The sequence below is a fragment of the Scyliorhinus torazame genome, chromosome 10, assembly GCF_047496885.1.
Source record: "Scyliorhinus torazame isolate Kashiwa2021f chromosome 10, sScyTor2.1, whole genome shotgun sequence".
NCBI lineage: Eukaryota > Metazoa > Chordata > Chondrichthyes > Carcharhiniformes > Scyliorhinidae > Scyliorhinus > Scyliorhinus torazame.
The window spans coordinates 186,700,301-186,718,975 of NC_092716.1; the positions used below are offsets into that span (position 1 = coordinate 186,700,301).

At 46.6% G+C, this 18,675-nt stretch overlaps 1 protein-coding gene across 3 annotated transcripts in view; it reads right to left on the bottom strand.

Annotated features, from left to right (window-relative positions):
* Positions 1–18,392, bottom strand: part of phrf1 (PHD and ring finger domains 1) — a 202,877-nt gene extending 184,485 nt beyond the window's left edge. Inside the window, exons 1-2 of one of the 3 annotated variants that reach the window (XM_072466131.1) lie at positions 18,220–18,392; positions 140–260 (exon numbers count right to left, since the gene is read on the bottom strand). In XM_072466131.1, the coding sequence (XP_072322232.1) occupies positions 140–245 (106 nt within the window). In that variant the 5' untranslated portion in view covers positions 246–260; positions 18,220–18,392. Of the gene's footprint in view, positions 1–139; positions 261–18,127; positions 18,148–18,206 lie in introns of those variants that run through there. The other 2 variants (XM_072466132.1, XM_072466133.1) reach the window with 2 other exon arrangements.
* Between the last annotated feature and the right edge of the window lie 283 nt (positions 18,393–18,675).

Sequence of the window (18,675 nt, forward strand, 5' to 3'; positions counted from 1 at the left end):
CCCAGAACACCCCCCCCCCTTTTGTTGTTAATTTTCTTCAACATGCACATCTGACCCTCAACCCGATACAAGAATAGTTTCCCTATTGGCACATCCATCACATCCCAATATTGCCTCATTTTGATCATCTGAACATTACCTTCATCACTGAAAATGGAAACAACTTCACGTTTTCCCCTTTCCTTTCCCAGTGCTGCATTTATATTGATCAGTTCATCTTGGCTGTCGTCATCCATAATGTACATTCAGAAATGGAATAGCTGCAAGAAAAAAAAGTCTGCATTAACTAAAACCCAACAAAGGCACAATATCAAAAAGATTTGTCGATCATCAAGTCCATGATCGCTGTCATAAAAACAAAGAATGATACAGCATGGAAGGAAACCATTCAGCCCATCACGCTTGTGCGTTATCCAATTAGTCTTTTCCACAGATCTGCCATTTTTGATCCTTTTCAAGTATTTATCCCATTCTATTTTGAAAGTTATTATTGAATCTGCTTCAATCACTATTTCAGGCAGTTTATTCCAGGTTCTGGCTCACTGCGTTAAAAACAATTCTCATGTCTCCTTTCGGCTCTTTTTTAAAAAAATATTTTTATTCTCCTCCTTTTCCACATTTTCTCCCACATTTACACCCATCAACAATAAACAATAATCAGCAAGATATGTCAATCCCTATTCCTTTCGGATCTTTAGCCAATTATCTTAAATTTGGTTCCTGTGGTTATTGACTCTTCTGCCAGTGGAAACAGTTTCTCCTTATTCATTCATTAAAAGGTTTTTAACACCTCTATTAAATCCCCCCTTATATTTTCTGCTCTAAGGCAGACAACTACAGCTTCTCCAGTCCCTTGTACTATTCGAGGAAATCTCCTTGGTATCTGCTCGAAGGCCTTGACATGTTTCACACAGTTTGGTGCCCAGAGCTGGTCACGGTATTTCAGTTGGAGCCTAACCATTTTTTAAAAAATCATTTCAAGACTTGCTTCTTTTCTGCTTCCCTTAGACACAGAAAGATTCCGGTCTTTGTGATTGAAGCAAGTTTGCAGCATGGGTAAAGGTTAAACTTGTGTTCCCATTAATTCCACGTTATCTCGACTTCCAACAGATCTGGGCCTCTGGTTCTGATTAGGATGACCCATCAATGATGCAACAGTGCTGAAAACAATCTCATTAAATCTCCACGTCCACAAAACCTAAAAGGACAAATGCACGAGTAAGAAACACCAGTGCAAAACAACTAATTCTCTGGGCTTCAAGGGTCAGATTGACTATGTCTGGGTCCCACATGACACACTTCTGGAAAATCTGAGCCAACACAGAATGGACCAAAGCACCTTGGCTGGTAAAGGAAATATATTTTATGGTTGATGGCCCATCTGCCCTCTCAGGCAGATGGATATTAAAGAGTCTATCAACACGTTTTGAAAAGAGCAAAGATTTTCCTGGTGTCTTGCAAATATTTGTCCCAAGACCACATCAGTAAAACAAAACAAATTACTTGGATATTATCACATTGCTGATTGTCCTTGTATTTCAACAGTAAAGATAAGGTAAAGTCACCATAGTCCCAGATGACCATAGGGGGCTTTACCATTTGAGGGGGAGAGCTGACTGGTGGTGGTCTAACCCGAGGATCACCACACTCAGGCAGGGGGCAATGTTGAGAAGGCAGGGCTTTCATGAATAACCTCAGCTGGTACGGCAATTGAACCTGCGCTGTTGGCTTTGTTCTGCATCACAAACCAGCTGTCTAGCCCACTGAGCTAAACTCAGTGACCACACTTTGAAAGTGCTTCACTGACTGTGAAATGCTTCAGAACTTTGTGAGGTCATGAACAGTACCGTTGAAATACGTGCACATTCTTTATCAGTGCATGTGTTATTTTTAGATAAAGTACAACATAAAAAGGGCAGCACTGTGGTGCAGTGGTTAGCACTGGGACTACGGCGCTAAGGACCCAGGTTTGAATCCCGGCCCTGGGTCACTGTCTGTGTGGAGTTTGCACATTCTCCCCGTATCTGCGTGGGTTTCACCCCACAACCCAAAGATGTGCTGGTTAGGTGGATTGGCCACGCTAAAGTGCCCATTAATTGGAAAAATATAATTGGGTACTCTAAATTTATTATTTTAAAGTACAACATAAAGAAAAAAAAGGCTAGGAAATTAAGAGAGGTGATGGCATAGTGGTATTGTTATTAGACTAGTTATTTTGAGGCCCAAAGTAATGCTCTGGGGATCCAGGTTCAAATCCCGCCACTGCAGATGGTTGAGATTTGAATTCAATAAAAATCTGGAATTAAAAGTCGAATGAAACCATTGTCGATTGTCATAAAAACCCATCTAGTTCACTAATGTCCTTTAGGGAAGGAAATCTGCCATTCCTACATATGACTCCAGATCCACAGCAATGGGATTGACTCTAAAAAGCCCTCAAGGGCAATAAGGGATGGGCAATAAATGTTGGCATAGCCTGCGACACCCACATCCCATGAACAAATAAAATCAACAGATATAGAACAACACCAAAACATGACAGGCCGAAATCTGACAACATTACACACCTTCCAACATGGCCCCACAGAACCAAGATCAAGGGCATGAGCTTAAGAGAGAAAAATCCACATGCTGGTCATGCATTCAAAGAACCTATGGGACAGAAATCCCACAAAATTCATGTCTTTCTTGCAGTTGTTGCCATGTCTCCCCACCTACAATTATAATACAATAGTGGAGTAAAACAACTGATCTAACAAAATAGATCTACATGATTATATGGACACAATGTAGAGCAGGGCAGCGTCTGAGGCCTAATCACCTTCAACTACTCAATCAATGAACTTTCCTGCATCAAAAGGTCTGAAGTGGGGATGTTTACTGTTGATTTCAAACTGTTCAGTTACATTTGTATCTCTTCAGATACTGAAGAGGTATGCAGCAAGATATGGACAACATTCAGGTTTGGCTGATAAATGACAAGTAACATTCATGTTTTGCAAGTGCCAGGCAATGACCAAGAGAATCTAACCCTTGGCATTTCAACGGCATTATTGTCCCTGAATTCCCTACAATCAACATCCTGGGGAATCATCATTGACCACAAACTTAAACGGACCAGCCACATAAACACTGTGGCCACAAGAGCAGGTCAGAGGTTGGACTTCTGTGCCAAGTATTTCAACTCCTGACCACCCCCCCCCCATCCCAACCAAAGCCTGTCCACCACCAACCGGGCATAAGCTAGGAATGTGATGTAACGGCCTCCACTTGCCTGGATGAGTGCAACTCCTACAACACTCAAGAAGCTTAACAACATTCAGGACAAAATACTCCACTTGATTGACACCCCATCTACCACTTTCAACATTCACTTCAGCTATAAGTTAGGCCACACTTGGAGTATAGTGTTTAATTCTGGTTGCCACACTACCAGAAGGATGTGGAGGCTTTAGAGAGGGTGCAGAAGAGATTTACCACAATGTTGCCTGGTATGGAGGGCATTAGCTATGAGGAGAGGTTTAATAAACTTGGTTTGTTCTCACTGGAACGACGGAGGTTGAGGGGCGACCTGATAGAGGTCTACAAAATTATGAGGGGCATAGACAGAGTGGATAGTCAGAGGCTTTTCCCCAGGGTAGAGGGGTCAATTACTAAGGGGCATAGGTTTAAGGTGCGAGGGGCAAGGTTTGGAGTAGATGTACGAGGCAAGTTTTTTTTACACAGAGGGTAGTGGGTAGTGGAACTCGCTGCCGGAGGTGGTGGTGGAAGCAGGGACGATAGTGACATTTAAGGGGCATCTTGACAAATACATGAATAGGATGGGAATAGAGGGATACGGACCCAGGAAGTGTAGAAGATTGTAGTTTAGTCGGGCAGCATGGTCGGCACGGGCTTGGAGGGCCGAAGGGCCTGTTCCCGTGCTGTACTTTTCTTTGTTCTTTGTTCTTTTTTCCCCCAATTAAGGGGCAATTTAGCGTGGCCAATCCATCTACCCTGCACATCTTTTTGAGTTGTGGTGGTGAGACCCACGCAGACACGGGGAGAATGTTCAAACTCCACATGGGGGCTGGGATCGAACCCGGGTCCTCGGTGCTGTGAAGCAGCAGTGCTAACCACTGCGCCACCGTGCCACCCTAAGTAGATCTCACTTTCAAAGCACAGGTACAATGGGCTGAATGTCCTTTTCTGGGCTGTAAAATTCTAGGAATCATATGGTTATAAACAGTAAGATTTTACAAAAATTGAACATAAGCATTATTTTAATTCATTGCCAGTGAATGTCTTTAAAAACTGAGTCATTATACTCTAACACACTGAGTTGCATGTATTTCAGCAATGAGTAATGACAAGTATGCGAATCAATAAGATTTTTTTTAGAAAGTAACATTTTTGGATACATTATGGGGCTGATGTTGAAACACGCCATGGTAAATATGGCTTGCTCGAGTAGAGCTATAGTTCCCAAAAGCATTTCAGAAAGTACCACATTGTAGACTAGTTAGCAAAGTTGAAGCCCATGGGATTAAAGGGACAGGGAAAGCCTGCACACAAAATTGTCTGAGACAAATCGAGTTGGGGTGGGTGAGCAGTTGTTTTACTAGACACAAGGGAAGATGTCCAGTGGTTTTCTCTCCCAGTCAGTATTAGGATCACGCCACCTTTTTTTATTTTAATGAGCTGGGCTTGGGTGTACAGGGCATAATTTCAAACTTTGCCATTGACATGACACTCAGAAATATAATACAGTGAGGACTTCAGGAGGACACAGATGAAATGGACAGAGACACGGCAGATGAAATTTAACACATGGAACTATAGCATTTTTGTAAGAAGCATGAAGAGGGGAAACAAAGAAAACAGGTGCAGAAAGAGAAGCCTGGGGTGTCCACACGTCTTCCAAGGTGGTAGAACAAGCTGAGAAGCTGTTTTTAAAAAAGCATATGGGGTCCTTGGCTTTGTTAATAGAGACAAAGAGTACAAAAGCAAGACCATTTTTACTAAACCTTTATAAATCACTGGTTAGTCCCCAGCTGGCGTATTGTGTTCAATTTTAGGCACCACACTTCAGAAAGCATGTCAAGGTCTTAGGAAGTGCACAGAGAAGATCTACCAGAATGGTATCACGGTGACTTCAGTTAGTTAGAGACTAGAGTAACTGATCTTTTTTTTTTATAAAAAGAGCAGTGAGGTTAAGGAGAGATTTAATAGAGTTTAGAATGGTTTTGTTAAGAGTAAATAAGGAGAATCTGTTTCCAACAGAAGGGTCAGTAACCAGGGAGCACCTATTTACGGTAATTGGCATAAGAGGAAGAGGCAAGTTGAAGAGAAGCCTTTTTATGCAGCGATTTATAATGATCTTGAATGCACTGCTTGAAAGGGTAGTGGAAGCAGATCTTCAAACTAATTTTCTAAAAAGGAACTGAATAAATGCTTTCAGGTCTATGGGGAAAGAGCAGAAATACTGGGACTAGGTTAAAGCTCTTTCAAAGTGCTTACTGACAACAGGCCAAAATGCAGGGCAGACGCCAGCTGAGAGTCAGAAACACCCAGCACTGAAACAAAGCATTATGCCTAAACTGTGAAGCCTACATAAACTGAACTTGCTGTTTTAATATACTGGAGACAGTACTACTTGCATTGATACAGCACCTCATACAGTATCAAAATGCCTCGGCAATAGCATGAACCGACATTGCAACATTAATATTAAATAATATTATAAAGTGCTTCAGAGGAGCTGGTAGTCAAAAATAGTCACCCAAACAAAGGAGATATTAGGAAGGTTGACAATGTGAGTTCTTGGGAGAGTCTTAAAAGTAGAAAAAAATGTAGAAAATCAGACTACTTCACACAATTCCTTCCTGCAATGTCAAATTAATTGCAAAAGATTATCGGATTTTAGTGTGCATACACAATGCACTGTGGGTTAGAATTTCTACTTTACATATTCCAGTGTTGGATGATTATAAATACAGATGAAGAAGAGTGTGCAACCTATCTAGCTTATTCTTCCATGAAAAACAACATTTGCATTATTACAGCTTCAAAGCAACAGCCCTTGCTCAACAGCAGATCTCTTGAACAGCAGGAGAGTGCGCCGTGCAATCGGAAGGTCAGTGCGGGAGGGTGCGCCGGAGGGAGTGCTGGCAGAGGGAGCGCCGGAGGGAGTGCTGGCAGAGGGAGCACTGTCGGAGGGTCGACGCGGAAGGGTGCCGTTCTGCCGGAGGGATGGTGCAGAGGTAGCGCAGTGCCGCCGGAGGGGCGGTGCCGAGGGAGTGCAGCACCACCGCTGGAGGGACGGTGCAGAGGGGGCACCGCCGCCGGAGGGACGGTGCAGAGGGGGTGCCGCACCGCCGCCGGAGGGACGCTGCAGGCAGAACGCCGCACCGCCGCCGGAGGGACGGTACAGAGGGGGCGCCATACCGCTGCCGGAGGGATGGTACAGAGGGGGCGCCGCACCGTCGCCAGAGGGACAGTGTAGAGGAGGGAGCACCGCACGGCCGCCGGAGGGACGGTGCAGAGGGAGCGCCGGTGCAGAGGGAGTGCCGTGCCAGGGGGACAGTGCAGAGGGGGTGTTACGCCAGTGCAGAGGGAGCATCGCGCCGGTGCAGGGGGAGCGCCGCGCTGTCGGAGGGACGGTGCAGAAGGAGCACTGAGCATGAGAGACGGTGCAGAGGGAGCACCGCGCTGGTGCGGATGATGTGCCATGCCGGAGCGCCTTGCTGCCATTGGATGGTCGGTGCGGAGAGAGTGCCGCACTGTCGGAGTGGAGGTTGCGTCGTGCCATTGGAGGGTCGGTGCGGTGGGAGCCCTATTCTGTCAGGAGGTCAATGCCTGGGGAACATTGCACTGTTGGAAGGTCAGTATTGAGAAGTGCTGCGCTGTTGGAAGGGCAGTAAAAAGACCTGCACTGTCAAAGGGCTGAACTGAATAAGTGCTGCAATGTTGAAGGGTCAGTACTGAGGGTGCACTACAATATCGGAGAGGCAGTACTGAGGGAACACTGTACTGTTGGAGGGGTAATACTGAGAGAACATTGTTGGAGGTGCAGTATTGAGGGAGTGCTACATTGTCAGAATGGCAGTTCTGAAGGAGTTCTGCACTATTGGTAATGCAACCTTACAAATGAAAGAATTTGATACGGGCTCGGTTCTTCTTATCGTGCACTCACCAACATGCTATCTTTATTTCATATGCTGTTTGTGTGATCTTGCTTGCCACATTACAACAACATTCCTTCCTTCAAAACTACTTTATTGGCTCTTAGAGCTTTGGGACATATTGTATTTTGTTCATGGGATGCGATTGCCACTAACGAAGCTCACATTTGTTGCTCATCTGTAATTGTCCTTGAGAAGGTGGTGGTGAGCCATCTTCTTACATTGCTGCAGTCTTTAGGAATTGTTAAGAAGGAAGTTCCAGGCGTTTTACCCAGTGGCTGTGAAGCGATATAGCTCAAGTCAGGATAATGTCTCACTTGGAGGGGAAATTACAGGTGGTGGTATTTCCATCAGTCTGCTGCCTTTGTTCTTCCATGTGATAGAGGTTGCGTGTGTGAGGGGTGCTGTTGAAGATATCTTGGCAAGCTGCTTCAGTGCATCTTTTAGATGGTGCACACTGCTGCCACTATCAGCTGGTGGTGGAAGGAGTGAATGTGTAAGTGAAAGGTGCTGGAAAAATGTAAGTTTGTTCTTTCTTCATTCGCTTTTGCAAAGATGGCGTCAGGTGGGTCATAAATATATATCTGTACAGCCAAATGGCCCTTTTCCTGTTGTACTGCCTATGTAACACCGCTAGATACACATACCTAACAAAGATCTATTAATCTCAATTGTGAAAATGTTAGATGATCACCCCCCGCATCCCCAAGAGTTCCAAATTTCCACAACACTGTCTGGAAAAAGTGCTTCCTGACATTACCTGAACAACCAGGCTCCATTTTTAAGATTATGCCCCCTTGTATTTGATTCTCACACCAGAAAAATATAGTTTTGCTATCTCCAGTATTGCATTCCTTTATCATTTTAAATATCTCAATCACCTCTCAACTTTCTAACCTCAAGAGTTTACAAGCAAAATTCATATAAATGGTCTTGATAAATTAATCGTTAAATCTGGTATGTCCTGATGAATCTGCATTGTGCCCTTTCAAAGTCAATTCATCTTGCGTGAGGTTTAGTATCAAAACTGAATGCAGTTACTCCAGATAGGGTCGAATCAACACTTTGTACAACTGAAGCATCACATCGCCCCGCCCTTTGTATCCCAGCCCCTTGAGATAATGTCTGATATTTCATTTACCGTCTTGTGCACACAGAAACCTAAATCACTTTGCTCCTCCACACCACCTAGTAACTCCACCATCTGCAAACTCTCCTCCAAACTGTAGCCATGTAAAATGGCCACCTGCAAAGGACTATGGGAATTGTGGTCAATTTGGGACACAGACAGGTACACAGCCTCTGTGTATTGTGCAAAGAAACCAGTCTTGGCTGAAACTTGTATCCATTGAGAGTCGATCAACATTTCCCCCAGGACAATAGAGTTTGAATCAAGGAGTTACAACAGTAGCAGACTAACCAGCGCCACCCCCCCTTATTTGGAAAGGCCTATGTGCCTGGGACAATGATAGCTAGGACCCGCCCAGCTATTGAGGTATCCACCCCCTAATTGGCTGAGATTGATGAGGGTGATCGAAACCCTATCGATCCATTGGACCAGGAGTAAGGACCGCCCAAAAGGGCGCAAAAGAGATGAAGGATAAAAAGCCCTGCGCACTAGAGATCTGCCTCTTTTGGGACCGGCCTGTGTGCAACCAACTGCAGCAGAACAACCAAGTTCAAGGACTCGCGACCATTCCTGAAGGGCGAGCCCAGCTGAGACGAACCCAACAACTTCCAAACCGACCACGTGGACCCGGATAAAGGCCTCATCTCGCACAGTGCCGGTCGCTCGAAATTAAGTAAAGGTCATCTTAGTTGTTAGGTGTAGTTTAGTATGGGGCCATGTGTGTTATTGTATAGAGATACAAGTCTTGTGTTATTAATAAACTGTGTTTTTAAGCTAACATATTGGTTGTGTGGTCATTTGGTCGATATAAGAAATAGCTTGTGGTTCACCCCAAAGTAAAGACAGCAACATTTACTGACGACTCTGACGGGACCTCGATTAGAAGTGACTTTGTTACTCCGAGGCATCCCACAACTTCGAATTAAATTGGGGAAAGAGAACGAACGACAAGAGTAAGTTTCATATCGGCCAAATAACCGATTTTCGGAAGTGTGCACGCATGCATTACTAACAGGAAAGGGTATGGTAAACTCGTCAGACTTGCATGCGAATCTAGAGGGATTGTGAACCTGAATATAGCCGGAAGCCGGGCCCGTTGTTCGATCGATTCCTTATTTTCACCCCCCGCCCCCCCCCCCATTCCAAACTTTAAGTAGAGAAGAGATGGCAGCGCAGATGATAGAGAAGTTGATGAACCCACAGCAGCAATCCAAAGTTCCAGTAGTTGATAAATCAGAGCAGTGCCCCATATGGGAGGATGTGTTGAGAAAGTATTTAAAGGGAAAAGGATGGCCTCTTTGGTCGGATCTTTGGCAAACGCCAAGACAGGTCCAGGAAAGATAGGGCAGACTTGGTGGGAGAATCTTTGTGAGATATATAAGAAAAACGCAGCAAAGTTTAGAAAGTCAATGGCAATAGTGTGCTGCTTGGCACAGTTGTGAGGCACCGAGGAGGTCATCGGGACGCTCCGCAGACAGTTAGCAGAGAAAGAAGAAGAGGATGAGGGAAACAGTAAAGAAAGTTAGAACATTATTGAGGAACTCCGGGAGAAGTTAGCCGCTAGACAAGGAAATCGCCGATGTTAAACGCGCCCACCAGTCTTGCATAGTAGACCTTAGCAGCTTTCAGACCCAGTACGACAAGGCCTATCAAGATACACAGGGCACAGTCTTGATAAGAGAGGAGACTGAACACTAGGTCACCCAATTAACAAAGAAATGCGCCGATTTACAGACAGCTTAAAGAGTGCTCCACCAGTCCACTAAAGAACAAAGGCAGAGCACCGTTGACCATGTTAAATGCCAGTGGAAGATAGATAAGCTCCAGTCGTTACTTTCAGTTCAGAATGGTTTTGTGCGCCTTCCGGACAGACGAGACAGGTGAGGAAGAGATGGCAGACTGGGAAGAGTTAATTGAAAGCGCGCAAATGTATGTTAAAGGAACGGAAAGTCAAAAGCAGACGCCACGCATCCCAAAAAGGTACCGGCAGCACCGGCTGCACAGGTCGCATCAACCCCCACAGCTACCCCGATACTCATGAATGAAGTTACCACGGAAAGAAGGATAAGGGATCAGGCAGGTCCAGATATCACCTACATCACCCCACTTTCGGTAACTCAGTTAAGGGACACTTGCAGTAAAATTACTCCATTTCAGCCCACCGCAGACCCTTCTTTGAAGAGGTGTGCCAACAAAAGGTTATGTACGGATTAGATGAGAGGGAGGAAGTTAAATTGATAGTAATGAACCTCAGCCAGTCGGTAAGGTCAGCTTTGCCAAACCGCCAAAACATGGGAGAAGGAAGCCTAGAGGAAATGAAGGCCGCAATATTAGACGCGATCGGATACAACAAAGGGGATCCGGTAGAGAGTTTGAACAAATGCCAGGCAAAAGAAAGGGGGAACATCCGACCACCTTTGCCGGTCGCCTCTGGATACATTTCAATGCAGTATACGGAAACTTAGACCGCGCTCACCTCGATGAGGAAAATACCACTAAATGGTCCTGTACATTAGTTTCACATGCCACTGAAGCAGGTAAAAAGGCTTGTGTGAATTATGACCCTGCAGATACCACGCATAATGAGATTTGGGTACTTAGACGCCTATCCAGGGCATGGGAACAGTCACTTCAGGATCAGATGGACCAGAAAGCAGTAGAAGCCACAATGTACCCAATCAGAACTAGCCAGGAACCCGCATGGATAAATGAGGGCAGAAGAGAGGAACATTTCCCCCGAGAACAGTACCCCAGAGCACAAGCCCCAGCCCACACACCACGAGGTCCATGTTACACTTGTGGACAAGTAGGGCATTTTGCCTGCGATTGCAGACAAAACCCCCCACACCACCAATGACCCCAACAGCCCAACCCCCCATCCAGAAACAATAGGCCAGACCACGATCGCCAGCCGCGACAGCTAGAAGGCAACGCTCGCCCCATGCATAACGTAAACGCCCGTTCAGACAACCTCGCTTATAACTTCTCAGATTGACGGTGTCCGGTCTTCAACATGGGTCTGTGACACGCGCTGGGACAACGTAGGAAGACCGGTAGTCACAGGCACAGTCCGGGGACAAGCAGTTGATTTTCTTTGGGACACAGGAGGATCCCGAACCACACTAAACTCCGCAAACCTATTCCAAAAAACACCCTGGCCCACCACAGATACCATCACACTCAGTGGATTCACAGGCCACATGCAAGAGGGATACATCACAGCCCCTATATCTGTCCAAATAGGAAACGTAACCACTACCCACCCCGTTGTTCTAGTAGACCTACCCCCGACTGCAGAACACATCCTAGGCATAGACTTTACGAACTCACAAAACCTCTCCTTCGACCCCATAAACAAGTGTGTCTGGCGAATGTCCTAGACAGCTAGAGCCCCCGCCACGCTATCAGTGGGAGATTACGAAAACAGCATTTGCTCAGTAGGGGGCTATTGGTTTAACCCTTCGGCAATTAGCACAGACGACACCATTAGACGGGTATTAGCCACAGAGTTTTAGACCCAGTAGAACAAGGATATTCTGCCCGTGAATGACACTTGCTTGCAGTATTTTGGGCAGTTCAGTAGTTTGCCTACATTACAGGCCTGAACCCAGTCACGATATTAACCAAGCACACCCCCACCCAACTGTTGTTAGATGGCAAACTAAAGGATGGCCAGATCAGAGCAGCTCGCTGGACGCTCTTATTACAAGGCAGGGTTATTCCTATGAAATGCCCCAAGACCCACTCGTTCTTAGCAGACAATTTACAATACGCAGGCACCCCATACGAATGTCAGATAATTGCAGCCAAATACCCCACAGGCCCCTTTGTTCCCAAATTGCTACAACCACATGTAAACAGTGAGACACAAAGTTCCCAAGACACAGGGGCACAGTAAAGATCTATGTAGATGGCTCCTCCACTGTTGAGGATGGAGTAAGAATCACAGGATGCGGGATTTACATGGAGGACTCACAGGGACGTCCACTAGAAGAGGTATCTTTAAAATTACCCGGCCACTTGGGTTCGCAGGCAGCAGAACTGGCAGCCATAGCTTATGTAATTGATCACCCAGACTCCTTTCCAACTCCTACGGACATACACTCCGATAGTTTGCATGTTTGCAACAGTCTAACAGAATTCCTTCCCCTATGGGAATCTCGAGGTTTCGTATCCGCCGACGGGAAACCCCTACCATTCGCCCCTCTCCTGAAACATATTCTTAAGAAAGCCACTGGCCGCACATACGGCATCATTAAAGTAAAGAGCCATCCCAACACCCCCCCCCCCCCCCCCCCCACACCCCACACCCCACCACCACCCGGGGAATTTCAAGGCGCTGGATCACGCACTGGTCACTTATGGCAAACCCCCGCCCAAGTGTGAACAGATATATTCAATCCAGGTCTCCCAAACCAATATTGAGGATTTATCTCAGGCACAGAAAACAGACGACTCCCTGAAACAGATACTGAACGGCACAACCCCAGACCCCTATGAAAATGGAAGGACACTCTCACAATACAGGACGGAAAGTGTTAAAGGACGGAATTTACGTGGTCCCCACCCAGGACAGAAACCAGTTCATCTACCAATTCCATGAAGGACACGGACATCAGGGAATAGACATAACCATTGCCCATTTAAGACCCTTGTGCTGGTGGCCCGAATTAAAAAGCGATGTCACACATTACGTAGACAATTGCCTCATTTGCGCCCGGAACATTATGCAAAGAAGGGGCAATTAAGACACACCCGACCTGTAGAAGGCCCCTGGACAAATCTGCAAATTGATTACATTGCCTGCCCCCCCCCCCCCCCCCCCCCCACCGCAGAAATGGTTTCAAGTACATGCTAGTCGTCATCGACACATTTACAAAATGGGTCAAAGCATTCCCCACACGTTCAAACATGGCAAAGGTCACCGCTAAAATTTTGACCCAACAGATATTTATGCGCTGGGGTCTTCCACGCAGCATTGAGTCAGATCAAGGTTCCCACTTCACCGCAGAGTAATGCAAAATGTTATGACCATTTTCGGTATCAAACAAAACTTCCACATAGCCTACCACCCCCAGTCCAACCACCCACAGTTCAGCGGCATAGTAGAGCGCATGAACCGCACTTTATAAACGACCAGCAGGAAGACGGTCCAGCAGAACAATTCCACTTGGGACACGGTCCTACCTTTTGCTCTCATGATTATCAGGAACACAGTTTCCGGTTTCACCCCCCCACACCCTTATGACAGGGAGACCCATGAAAGGCATTGAATATTTATTAGGGCTCGATTTGGCAAACCCCGCAGTAACCACGCTCACCCACAAAAAGCAGTCCAACAGGTCACAGAAAACATTAAAGCGGCACAACAAGCTGCTGCTGTCCGACTAGGCGCGAGGAAAAAGCAAAGTAAAGGCAGCTTTGACAAAAATGTTCACCCCATAGAGTATAGTCGGCCCGCAAGTTATCATCTCATTGTACAACACCAGCTCCTTCCTAGCCCCTAAATTTGCATGCCCCTACTCCATCTCTGACAAAGTAAGCCCCTCTGTGTACAAGATAGCATACCCCAACGATAAGACTGGTTGGTTCCACATCAACCAACTCAAACTCTACAGGTCACAACGTAGCCACGCCCACCACTTAGCCTTGGTAATGGGAGAGGATGGCGCTCTGCCCACTGATGATTCAGCCCGATGCCCGCTCCAACCCCCCCCCCCCCCCCCCCCCCCCCAAGGACAACACTCTCCCCTCAACTCCTCCCATACTCACAGGTTCAACCTTGTACTTGACTCTGGTGAGAGCCTCCCGGATTTGACTACCATCCCTAACGACCTCCCCACCATCAGCTACCCTAGCCCCCGGAACAATGCCTTGGATTTTCTCGACCCCTTGTACGACCGTCTCCGCCCAACGATTCTTCCTACGCCCACTCCCGACAATGTTGCTTCCACTTCCAGTACACCAGTTCCCGGCTACACACCACCACACGACAACCCCGATACTCCCTTTTGGCACCGTGACAATTCTTACAGGTTGCTAAGACATGACGAATCGGACCACCCACAGGCCTACGCGGCTACCGCCCGGAATCTGCAGACACGAGTCTGGCAACCAGGAGAAGATGATGATTTAAGCGATGAGCCTCTTCTGGGAAATTATTTAACGGAACTGATGCACGCAAATATTTGAGGTGTCCAGATGATGAGAAACGGACAGTGCCTAAGAATTAAGGTATCCAAATTTCTGATGGAGCCTGCCCGTCTTCTTGTTTTAACCTCCTCTTCTCTCCAACACATGGTTTTAATCTATGTCGGCCCGACACTCAGTTATAGTCATTATTACTCTTCTGATTGTACCGTTAGACACGGTCTACTGACCAATGGCAGTTGAAGGCACTACAATATGGCAACAAATTCTTTCCGTTCATCCCGGTCACCCCGGTAGGGAATCACAGCCTTACCTGCGGGCCCCAAAATAAACCGGTCACTCACGCTCGGGTAGTGGAGTAACGGCACTAACCCCCACCTCCGGGGATCCCACCCATTCTTCTCCCGCAGCGGCCCACACGCACCCCATGTTTCACATCATGCTCTCTGGAATAGTTTACTACACCCTTTACTGCTTTGGGCAGATACACACAATTGGAGTAGGACTTAAGCCATCCCCGAGCGACGCCACCCCACAGACCACCTCCAGTCAGGATACCACACAACTGATAGAGATAGAGACTGAAAGCCCACCTGGTGGGAAGGCATTGCAAAATGGAACCCACTCTCATTCATAACAGAAACCCTCCTCCTGATTGCAGTAATCTATAGTGTAATCCTCACATTCAATCTCTATAAATGGAAGGCACAAGCTTCCCAGCCCCCTATATACACAGTTCGCGCCCCCCTCTTTGAAATCCAATAGAACTCTACTAAGAATGTACAACTTACAAATGTGATAACCGCTGCTAAATGGACCCTTTATACCTCTGTACCGATGAAATGTGATAAGACGAAAGAATGGGGTGCTGCTGTATAAGTTTTATAGATTTTGTGTTATAGATAAGTTCTTTAGGCAAAACCAGCAGCATGAGTGTAGTTTAGGAAGGTTAGTTAGAAACCAACTGTTTTATATGTTAATTTAAGTTAAAATGTTTTATATGGATCCGATTTTAGGAATGAAATAGCTATCAGTAGTGAAATGTTTTAATGAATGTATGTAATATTAATGAATTAGGTAAAATTGTACAATACATTTAGGATAGAGTAGGACCTGAACTGACTGACCAGTGCCGGCTTGATAAGGTAGACTACGGGATCAAGACTGTGATCCACCACGCTTTGCATTCAGGATCAAGAGAACGGAATGTAGCCATGTAAAATGGCCACCTGCAAAGGACCATGGGAATTGTGGTCAATTTGGGACACAGACAGGTACACAGCCTCTGTGTATTGTGCAAAGAAACCAGTCTTGCCTGAAACTTGTATCCATTAAGAGTCGATCAACATTTCCCCCAGGACAATAGAGTTTGAATCAAGGAGTTACAACAGTAGCAGACTAACCAGCGCCACCCCCCCTTATTTGGAAAGGCCTATGTGCCTGGGACAATGATAGCTAGGACCCACCCAGCTATCGGGGTATCCACCCCCTAATTGGCTGAGATCGATGAGGGTGATCGAAACCCTATCGATCCATTGGACCAGGAGTAAGGACCGCCCAAAAGGGCACGAAAGAGGTGAAGGATAAAAAGCCCTGCGCACTAGAGATCTGCCTCTTTTGGGACCGGCCTGTGTGCGACCAACTGCAGCAGAACAACCAAGTTCAAGGACCCGCGACCATTCCTGAAAGAGGAGCCCAGCTGAGACAAACCGAACAACTTCCAAACTGACCACACGGACCCAGATAAAGGCCTTATCTCGCGCAGTGCCGGTGGCTTGAATTTACGTAAAGGTCATCTTAGTTATTAGGTGTAATTTAGTATGGAGCCGCGTGTGTTATTGCATAGAGATACAAGTCTTGTGTTATTAATAAACTGTGTTTTTGAGCTAACATATTGGTTGTGTGGTCATTTGGTCGATATAAGAAACAGCTTGTGGTTCACCCCAAGGTAAAGAAGGCAACAAAACCATACACCACCCTGACTTGCAACTGTATTGCCGTTCCTTTATTGTCACTAGGACAATATCTGAGAACTCCCTTCCTAACAGCACTTTGGGTGATGTGCACACATGGACTCCAGTATTAAAGCAGACAACGCACCTGCACCTTCTCAAGGGCAATTACGGATGGGAAATAAATGCAGGCTAAGCCAGCAACACCCACATCCAGAGAAAGAATTTCTAAAAATCTCTCCAATCTGCATTCCTCCAAGAGAGATGATAATGGAGCAATGATCTGGAATGTGCACCTGACATATTGGTGGAAGCAGATGCAACAGTAATTGTGAACGGACATTTGATAATGAATGAAAAGGAGAAATACTGCATTGTTATCTGGGAGAGTATGGGGAAGGTGCAGTAGGGAAAGGGTCCATTACAGAATTAATCAACCATTGGCTAAATCTTTGTAAGCAGCTTGCTTCAATGGCCTCCTCCTGTGCAATAAATTCTATCATAAGTTGATTCAATGTAGTTTGTGAGGAATAATACATTGCATAGAATATCAGGACATCCAGACCAACTAGTCTGTGCTGGTGTTTATATTCCATTTGGGTCTCCTCCCATTCCATCTGCTTCATCTCAGCCTTTCAACATCTCTTGATTCCCCTTTCTCTCATGTTTCTCTCACCTCTAGCCTCCCTTGATTGTTTTAGAGACCCCAAATTGATACGTAGACAGATGCTTTACTGCTCCCATAGACCACATCGCATAGAGAATCCCCATATGTATTTTATAGAGACCTTCAACTATACAAAGTCATTTACAGCACAGAATACCATAATTCTTGCCATCTCTCTGTCGAGCAATCCAGTCAGTCCCATCACACCTCTCTATCCCAATATTCCTACAAATGGGTATCCAATTTCCTTTTAAAATCACATCTTCACCATTGCCACTGGCCTCTTGGCAGAGAATTTCAGGTCACTATCATTCACTGTAAAAATGTTCTTCCTCGTCCTCAGTAGTGTTTCCTTGTCTACCTTAACCAAACCGGTCCTAAATTTGTACACCTCTATTAAATCTCCCCTCAACCTCCTTTGCTCCAAAGAGAACAAAACCTAACGTTAAAGCTAAAATCCCTGGAATCATTTGGCAAATCTCCTATGCACCCTCTCAAGGACCTTCAGATCCTTCCTAAAGTGTGATGATCAGAACTGGATGTGATACTCAAATTATAGCCTGAACAAAACTTTATAAAGGTTCAGCATATATTTTGCAGACACTCCAGAGATATAATTTAGATACCATTTTAAATATGTAGACTTTTTAAACAGAAATTCTATATATAGCGTTTTTATATAAAAACTCAAAATATATGTATTTGAAAGTGGAAGGCAGAGAGTGCGTGTCTGGAGCAGTTGCTGGTGCAGGGTGAGGGATTCCACATACTCTTCAGTGTGCGAGCAGGGAGGCCTGTTTATTTTGGTGTGAGGTGACAGAGCCTGGGATTGGAGTTCCTGCAGTCTCCCCCTAACAGGGACAAACTGCAGCCTAGAATGGGCCTCCACCACGGAGTCTCCTTCTCCCAGTCTCCATCTGCCCTACTCCCACAGCAGGGAGCTCCTACTCGACACCCCGGCTCGGGCTGGTGAAGGAGCGGGTTGTGGTGGGGGGGGCCTTGCACTCTACTCCGGGCTCGTTTCCCACCTACAGGTCGTTGGCAGTGACCGCGGCCTCTGGCTTACTGTGTCACCGAGGCAATGTAGGCCTCAGGCTGTGCAGTCCTAAAGCAGCGGACCGGCCGGGATACGACTCTTCCCTCACCTCTCCCGCTCACCTCTCTTCGTTCCCGGGGTGGAAGCTCCAGGGGCGCTCACTCCTGTCAGTCAGTCGCCACACGGGCCCCTCAGTGAACGCAGCGCCTCGGCGCTGCACCGAGAGCGGGTGGCGGAAATAGCCGAGCGGCCTCGGCGCTGCACCGAGAGCGGGTGGCGGAAATAGCCGATCGGCCTCGGCGCCGCACCGAGAGCAGGTGGCAGAAGTGGCCAAGCGATCTCGGCGTCCGAGAGCAGGCGGCGGAAGTGGCCGAGCGATCTCGGCGTCCGAGAGCAGGCGGCGGAAGTGACCGAGCGACCTCGGCTCCCAATGCGCCGTCGCGTGACGTCAGTGGATCGCGGCTCCGCGGAAAGTACCAACGGTTTCCGAGTGTTCGCGAACCGCCTTCACATCAGCACAACAACAACTTATATTTATATAGCGCCTTGACCGCAGTGATAGCATGAATAAACAATGT